This window comes from Zea mays, chromosome 3 (genome assembly GCF_902167145.1).
Source record: "Zea mays cultivar B73 chromosome 3, Zm-B73-REFERENCE-NAM-5.0, whole genome shotgun sequence".
Classification (NCBI taxonomy): Eukaryota; Viridiplantae; Streptophyta; class Magnoliopsida; order Poales; family Poaceae; genus Zea; species Zea mays.
The window spans coordinates 183,469,408-183,477,847 of NC_050098.1; the positions used below are offsets into that span (position 1 = coordinate 183,469,408).

Below are 8,440 nucleotides of genomic sequence, written 5' to 3' on the forward strand. Positions count from 1 at the left end.
GATGACGCCCGAGGAAATACTTGGAAAGTTTGTAAGCGTGCGGATGATGATCAAGGAGGCAAGATATGTTGATGATGCGTTGAATGGCCCAATCCACGAGCCTCAAACCGTTGCTCTCAAAGCAACGAGGAGCAGGGAGGCGCTACCTAGCAAGGTGGCGCAAGTTGAGGCGGCCGGGCTTAACGGGGAAGAAATGGCCCTCATCATCAAGCGTTTCAAGACGGCGCTCAAAGGTCGCAAGGAGCATCCCAACAAAAGCAAGACGAAGGGAAAGCGCTCCTGCTTCAAGTGTGGTAAGGTTGGTCATTTTATTGCTAATTGTCCCGATAATGATAGTGACCAGGATCAAGAAAAGAAGAGGGAAACGAAGAAGACCTACAAGAAGGCTAAGGGCGAGGCACACCTTGGCAAGGAGTGGGACTCGGATTGTTCATCGTCCGACTCCGACGACGAAGGACTCGCCGCCTCGGCCTTCAACAAATCGTCCCTCTTCCCCAACGAGCATCACACATGCCTCATGGCAAAGGAGAAGAAGGTAAGAACTCGAAATAATACTACGTATGCTTCTTCAAGTGATGATGAATCTAGTGATGATGAAATAGACTATGCATGTTTATTCAAAGGGTTAGATAGAACTAAAATTGATAAGATCAATGAATTGATTGATGCTTTGAATGAAAAGAATAGACTTTTAGAAAAGCAAGAAGATCTTTTATATGAAGAGCATGATAAATTTGTAAGTGCGCAAAATTCTCTTGCTTTAGAAATTAAAAGAAATGAAGTGCTTTCATGTGAATTGTCTACATGCCATGAATCCATTTCTAGCTTAAAGAGTATCAATGATGACTTGAATGCTAAGTTAGAAATAGCTAATAAATCAACCTCTTGTGAAGAACATTTTGTGATCTGCAATAAGTGTAAGGATTTTAATGTTGATGCTTGTAGTAAACACCTAGTTGCCATTTCTAAATTAAATGATGAGGTGACTAGTCTTAATGCTCAACTTAAGACTAGCAAAAATGAATTTGATAAATTAAAATTTGCAAGGGATGCCTACACGATTGGTAGACACCCCTCAATTAAGGATGGGCTTGGCTTTACACTACAACACACCTTACCTTCTATGACATTCACCTTGTGTCATTGATAAGTGAATATATGTCATATTTTGAAATCTATGACGCATGTGTGACGTTTTTTGGTTCGTCATGTATGTGACGTGGCTAAACATGTTCTATGACGATTTGAAGTTTTTCTGTCATTAAAATTGTGACAATTATACTTCGTCATAGATTTTATGACATTTGCATATTGTCATTACGCCAAACAAGAACGTCACTAATAATCAGCTAGAGGCTTGCCATGTGGACCAAATTTTGTCATAAAATCATGCGTACTAGTGATGTGGAGCTGATGTGGCAAATGCTTATGACGTTTATCAATATGACATGTCGCTTTTCAATGACGAACTTCGTTGTCATAATTTATAAAATGGCTCGTCCTAGTGCTACGCCAAAATTGTGGCCTCATTAAATCTAATTTGTAATTTTCTATTAATACAATTTTATATTAGCAAAATCTATAGCCTATTTTTTGAACAATCACATTCAAATGTACAGATGTTCGCATGTCTTATTTCACAAAATGTACATATCAAAAGACCAAAATGATAGGAAACACAATTTGTAATTCATAGGTCACAATACGTCTTATAAGAAGCAACAATGTTCAACACAACTTGGAGCTACTAGTAACAAAAATCAACAAACTTGGACCTACTTAGTTGTACATGTAAACAACTAGCAACCAACTATTGATAAAACTAGACATAGTTCAACTAACACTACAAGAAATTGATAAATGTTCGTGGGTAAACTTAAGAACGTGGGTACCGACGTTCTTACTTGAGTTAAGTTCATGGGTTATGTTAAAAACGTGAGTACCGACGTTTTTAAGTTAAGTTCGTGGGCCCTGGCTAAAACCGTCGAGCTTAACGAGTTAGGAACGTGGGTATTCACGTTCTTAAGTTAAGTTCGTCGGGCACGTGGACACCGTCGAACTTAATCCTAAAAACCTAAATCTAATCGCACGCGCGACTCTCTCTCTCACCTGTCTCATTCCCGCCCACGCGCTTCTATCTCTCACCAGCAGACCGCGCCGCCGCCGCGCCACCGCTCTCCGGATCATCGGCCGTCCACCTCCTCCTCCTCCTCGCCCGCTCACCGGCCGTCCCTGCTGCGGTGCCGTCCACTTCCTCTCCCTGCCGCCGTAGCTCGCACAACCCCCATCTCGCCCTCTTCCTTCTTGCCACACCGTCGCTACCACCGCCCCGCGCTGAGAGGGACCGACGCCATGGACCTCCTCGAGAAGATGATGGCGCTTGGTATGACGTGGTGTCTCGGTAGCATTTGCCGGCTCATCACTTTGCCATCTGTGCACCTGCTTGATTAGATGTCCACCTAGGGTTTTGGGTCTAGTGCGGAAACAGGTGCCCACGCGGGGTACGGCGCGGAGGAGGACGACGAGGTGGGGTACGGCGGCGGGGGCGGGGAAGAGATGGATGAGGATGCGGACGGGGACGCTGAGCAGCAGGAGGATATCACTCAGGACGACGCCTGGGCCGTCATATCCGCCTACTTCGAGGAGAAGGGCCTCGTGCGCCAGCAGCTCGATTCCTTCGACGAGTTCATCCAGAACACCATGCAGGAGATTGTTGATGAGTCCGCCGACATCGAGATCCGCCCCGAGTCGTAGCACAACCCTGGCCGCCAGGCCGAATTTGCCGAGGTTGTTGCCCCACTCTGATCGATTGTTACAAGTGATGCCTGAATGGTTCACTATTTGCTGCTGCTAGACTGGGCGATTAGCCTGGGGTGCTGGGGGAGCTTGGTATGACGTGGTGTCTCGGTAGCATTTGCCGACTCATCACTTTGCCATCTGTGCACCTGCTTGATTAGATGTCCACCTAGGGTTTTGGGTCTAGTGCGGAAACAGGTGCCCAATTTTATGGCTGAGGATGAATTTTGCACCGACATAGGTGGACAGGGGATTGTGGAATTGTTCAGTTCTACTAGTGTCTAGAATAGCTTCTGCTGAAGTTCCCTCTGTGTGATATATGGTAGGGAATTCTTGAGTTTGACAAGGATAGCATAAAAGATTCCAGAGTGAGTTTTGTATTGATCAGGACATTTGTAGTGATCTTCAGTTGGTACTAGTAATATATGGAGTTGATCTTATGATGAAGATAGCACGTCTCATGTTTCGTGGGTTTTGAACCACCTGTACTTTATTTTCTTGAGCTGTGTGGTGTGATGTGATTTGCAAATAATGAATAATGCAAGTAGAAGTGCTTGCTAAGGAAAAACACAATTCTCAGATTAACATTGAAAATTTCTGTGAAATCAATCATTAATGGCTAACCACTTGTGATAAACAAATAAGTCTCAAGATCTTTTTGAATTCTCTTGAACAAGTCATGTAAGACATGAATTGGATTTACGAATGTTCATCAGAAGTAAGCACCAGTAAATACATAACATATTTGTGCTTCTCTAGAAACTGAAGAGAACTAAACATGTTCCCTTTCCTTAGTAAGTGTGCAAGATTATGAATTGAAACTTGTATTAAAATGTTGAAGCTCTACACTGATATCTTTTGATAGTGTCTGAATTCAGCAGTCGCCTTCACTAATATATGTGGGGTCACAATGCAATCTGATGTTTGGGTCATTCTAATCCTTGGCAATCTGCAATTCCTAGTAATATATCATGCCATCCTAGTCTATATGTGAAAATATCCTTGGAGACGAAAACAACATATACCAAAGCCTGTAGCATACCAACACAAATTTTATAAATAGTTATTTTTTTGGTGCTATGATGTTTCAGCGGAACTCGAAATATCTTACGATTTATCATTTTGCCTTTGTTCTTTTGTCCTTTGACTTATATTTCCCATTATATTCTTCATTAGACTCTGCACAGGATCAGCTTTGGTCAAATCTATCTCAGCAAGCCAATGATGACTGAAGCCGATGGAGAGACAGCTACTTTATTTCCAAAATCAGCAAGGCTCAGGAACTTGACATACTCTGCACCACTGTATGTTGATGTGTCATACAGAGTAATGAAGAAAGGACATGACTGTGAGGAAGTTACAGAGACTGCAGAGTATCCAAAAGTGTTTATTGGGAAGGTGCTGTACTTAACTTATGAATAATTTTTTCTCAATTTATCGTTTTTTCTTCAACCCTCTAATACTCTGCAGGTTCCAATCATGTTGCGCTCTAGTTACTGCACACTGTATCAATAATCTGAGAAGGATCTCACTGAACTTGGGGAGTGTCCTTATGACCAAGGTGGTTATTTCATTATCAATGGAAGCGAAAAGGTTCTTATTGCCCAGGAGAAGATGAGCACTAACCATGTCTATGTTTTTAAGAAGAGGCATCCTAATAAATTTGCATATGTGGCTGAAGTCCGTTCCATGGCTGAGAACCAGAACAGACCAGCCAGCGGCATGTTTGTACGGATGCTTTCACGAGCAGGAGCAAAAGGGGTTAGTGACTTATAAGTTTTCAAAAATAGTTTTCAATGCATATGCCTGCTTCTTACTTGTACAATTCAGGGGGTGTAGTACCACAGTGAGGCAAACTGACTTTATAAAATGTTAAATCTGTGATATGTTCCTTATACTGCAGGGATCATCTGGTCAATATATCCGTGCTACTCTACCTTATATTCGTCGAACTTACCGTAAGAACCTAGGGGACAAACTGCACTTATTAATGTTAGTGACAAAACCTGAAGCATCTCCAAAAATCCACAGAATTTATGGCTTCAAACATCCTTGCTCTATTTTTAGGCGTACCGTCTAGCATTGGCAGCACTAATCACCTGAGAACTTCTTCATGACATTCTTTCTTTGTCTCACTTCTAGCGGAGTAACATTCTGCTATGTTTCTTATGTAAAAAAGCCCCCTTTTTATAACAGGAATGATTTTTTGTGTTTTAGAAAATGGTAAAGAACAATTGGCTTGTCTGTCGTGTACTGGATACGTACTTCGAGATCAGAATTCACAAAAAACAACAGTCAAATCTGTTACACATAGTTGTACTCATCATGGAGATGTGAAGGAAATCCCTTATATGGTAGGAAAGATGCAGACTGTTTAAGAAGATTATAGGAATATATATAGCAAAATCATTATCTTGATTACCCACTTTTATTGATTGGCTGATTGCTTTTTCAAGATGCAGATATTTCTCAATTAAGTTTATATACAATGTAGTATTTTTATTTTATTTTTTGTAGTGCGTTGGAGAAGACATTGATGATTTGCAGTACACACCTAAACCCGAATTTGAGGGGTATTTTAGAGTTAAGAATGTTCAAACTGAGGTATCAGGAACTATCGTTATATTGTTTAGCATAATATCAACCGTATGCATCATACTTATTTTGCTATAACCCCTTTATTTTTGTTGTCTATAGTTGGATCTACTTAAAGCATGGTTTTCTCACATGCAAGAGGTTAAGGGGGTGTTTGGTTTCTAGGGACTAATGTTTAGTCCCTACATTTTATTCCATTTTTGTTCCAAAATTGCTAAATATAGAAACTAAATCTTTATTTTAGTTTCTATATTTAGCAATTTATATACTAAAAAGGAATAAAGTGAAGGGACTAAACATTAGTCCCTAGAAACCAAACACCCCCTAAGCCTGACATTTATGTTACATACAACGATGACTTTTTTGACTGGCCATTTTTAGAGAAGAGGGCTGCACACCATGGAATAAAAATGAATGAGGTGCGTTGTTGATTTAATTCACTTTAGGTTTTATTAGGAAGAATGGGTAATTTGGTTATTATAATCTTGTATCGTGGAAGCACTTTTAGAAAAATATGATCTCCTTTAAGCTAAGCTGCAGCAGTATAAAAAAACTCGGTTGGGGAGGGAATGACCGCCCTCCCGGTATAATAATAAGAAGGACCTGAACCACTGGTCCCGGCCAAGAACACCAGCGAACCCTAGCCCCCAATCACTAACCGGCCGATTACAACTGCTCACTCTGCAAGGAAAATAAACAAGGGCAAGCTATTCTTTAGTACTGTTCTATGTGAAACATGTTTTTGCTCTGCATTTATTTCTCACCTAGAGCAGATTGAATAAGACTTAGAAATGGCAAAGTTGATGACCGTTTCATATCTACTTCATTTGTATTTTTATTGTTTCAGGAGATTGGTTTCCAATGTGACAATAACCAGGGCGAGTGTCGGGCTAAATTTTCTTGCCATCTTGACTGTTTTGCTTGGGTGAAGCGAGACAGTTACCTTCCACAAGGAAGCCAAGGTCTAAAGGTGATGCATTACTTACAAACAAAAATACAAAACTAACTTCAGGGTTTGATGTTATTCATTTTTTATGGAGTGCTTGGTTTTGTTTCTAAATGTGTTAATAAAACTACATATTTACAATAGTACAAAACAAATTTTTAGTGATACGGTGTGGAGTATACAATCAATATGCATAATTTTAGCAATTTTTTTATTCCACGAGCACAACAAGGGCATGTTATTTAACTATATTTCATTTCTCTTGTTACATTAGCACACTTGCAGGCTGTTACAAAAGCCAAGCTACGTTACGATCCTCTGGAGGTTAATCCAGAAGATATGGTTCGCTTTGCAATGGAGCAGCCACAGGTACCAAAAGTTTTCCTTTTTTTCTTATCCTGAAGTGACGTTATCTCCAATGGATTTTGTGTTTAGTTTTATGGATTGTACTCGTCTTAATTTGAAAGATTTGCCTGAGTTCATTTTCACCCCATTGTTTCTTTTTCAGACAATGGCTTCGTATTCTGTATCAGACGATGTTGCAACATACTATCTATACATGACTTATGTCCATCCTTTCATCTTTTCTCTTGCAACCATAATACCTATGTTACCTGATGAGGTACTGTGGAAAGGAAGTGGGACACTTTGTGAAATTCTGCTAATGGTTCAGGTATGTTTAGTGAATATTTTCTGCCATGTTTCAATAACATATGCATCTTGAAGCAATACCTTCATCTAGATCCAGATGTTTTATATGAAACTCTCAAGTACTTGAGCTGTCAAATTATGCTGAAGTAGACCTTTTTCCTTTTGCTCTTCTGTTTTTTGATGTAAAATTGGCGATGGTTTTATTTTTATGCCATGCTTTTCCTTCCTGCTCAAGTTCTAAGTATATCATCTGACTTTTTTGTTATCTTAAGTTGCACCACAGACAGTTTATGTGTTACATAAAGCTTGTTTGCTTCTCAAGAGGATGTAAAATACACATTTTCAGGAAAAGTCATGTGGTTTTTTCCCACTCTTGCTTCATTGCTTGTTCTTGGATTTGAGCCCATGTCAAGGGCTTGAACGCCCAATTTCCATACTATGAATAGTGCATCTTTTCCAATCTACCTCTGATTACTCATGCTTGCTGAATTTAGTTTCTTTTAATGTATAGGCATTCAAGGCTGGAGGCACATAACTATGAATAGTGCATCTTCTAAAATCTCTCACTAAATCAGCCAGCTCTTCTCACTAAATCAGCCAGCTCTTCTGCTTGTCCCATTGTCATCCAGGTACTTATTTGGGATGTATGTTCAGATCTTGTGATGCTGTTTAATTCTTGCGAGGCATAATGTGTTGCAGTTGGAATGATGTCAACCTTTTTCCCATTGTCATCCAGATACTTATTTGGGATGTTGAAGTACAACCAAATAGACATGCTGTCCTAGGAGCAAGCGAGTCTCGCCCTGATCTGGTATGATTCATTGTTTTGTTCAGTGTGCCAGATTTATGGCTTCAATGAGATGTTGGTGCTAGCTCATCTGTTAAGTGATGATAGATAACAGTATGTCTACATGTTGCTCTAGCACGATTACTGGGGGTCTAGGAATATTTGCAACATTGTTTCCAAGCTGGATAGCCACATGTCAGTACTTAGCTGAAGATATGCTGATGGTATTCATTTCCTAGGGCAGCTAGTAACACTTTCCTGTTATTCCATTTGAATAGAATTTCCTACTAATGCCAATTCGCTCCCGTGAATTTCAGGAATGGGTTTACAAGCCCCATATAATAAATCATAACAGTGCGGGAGCATTTTTTGGATGTCCTTCACACAGATGCAGGCAATGAAAGAAACAGAAAATAGACAATGTTAGCGCGGAGTGAGACAGATAGGAATTGGGATAGAATCATCCTTGTTCTCAGATCAGCTGTACATTCTTTATTATGGTAGTATATCATACCTGTACGAGTAGACTGACGGTTGCTTCCAAATACTCCATGTGTTTGAAATATGTATTGTATGTGATATTCTGTGTTGCATGTGATTTTATGTTTGTCTAATTTTTTATTTCTGTATTTTTTATTTTTTTTTCTGAAAAAGGGATAAGAACG

The 8,440-nt window shown here is 39.9% G+C and overlaps 1 protein-coding gene and 1 pseudogene across 5 annotated transcripts; both read left to right on the top strand.

Annotated features, from left to right (window-relative positions):
• Nucleotides 1-517: 517 nt before the first annotated feature.
• LOC103652400 (uncharacterized) lies at nucleotides 518-3,243 on the top strand (annotated as a pseudogene).
• LOC103650994 (DNA polymerase epsilon catalytic subunit A) lies at nucleotides 2,094-8,396 on the top strand. Of its 5 annotated transcripts, none has more exons than XM_035966380.1 (12): nucleotides 2,094-2,383; nucleotides 3,973-4,194; nucleotides 4,267-4,557; nucleotides 4,700-4,754; nucleotides 5,314-5,400; nucleotides 6,239-6,361; nucleotides 6,623-6,706; nucleotides 6,846-7,010; nucleotides 7,500-7,617; nucleotides 7,725-7,799; nucleotides 7,912-7,999; nucleotides 8,093-8,396. In XM_035966380.1, the coding sequence occupies exons 3-9, from the start codon at nucleotides 4,424-4,426 to the stop codon at nucleotides 7,521-7,523; spliced, it is 672 nt and encodes a 223-aa protein (XP_035822273.1). In that variant the 5' UTR covers nucleotides 2,094-2,383; nucleotides 3,973-4,194; nucleotides 4,267-4,423; the 3' UTR covers nucleotides 7,524-7,617; nucleotides 7,725-7,799; nucleotides 7,912-7,999; nucleotides 8,093-8,396. The 5 variants fall into 5 exon arrangements, 4 of the variants coding, with proteins under 4 accessions (XP_035822273.1, XP_020406011.2, XP_035822274.1 ...); XM_020550422.2 differs by lacking the exon at nucleotides 2,094-2,383 and adding an exon at nucleotides 2,648-2,787; XM_035966381.1 differs by lacking the exon at nucleotides 2,094-2,383 and adding an exon at nucleotides 2,648-2,787 and having other exon boundaries at nucleotides 7,912-7,970; nucleotides 8,093-8,389.
• The last annotated feature ends 44 nt before the right edge of the window (nucleotides 8,397-8,440 follow it).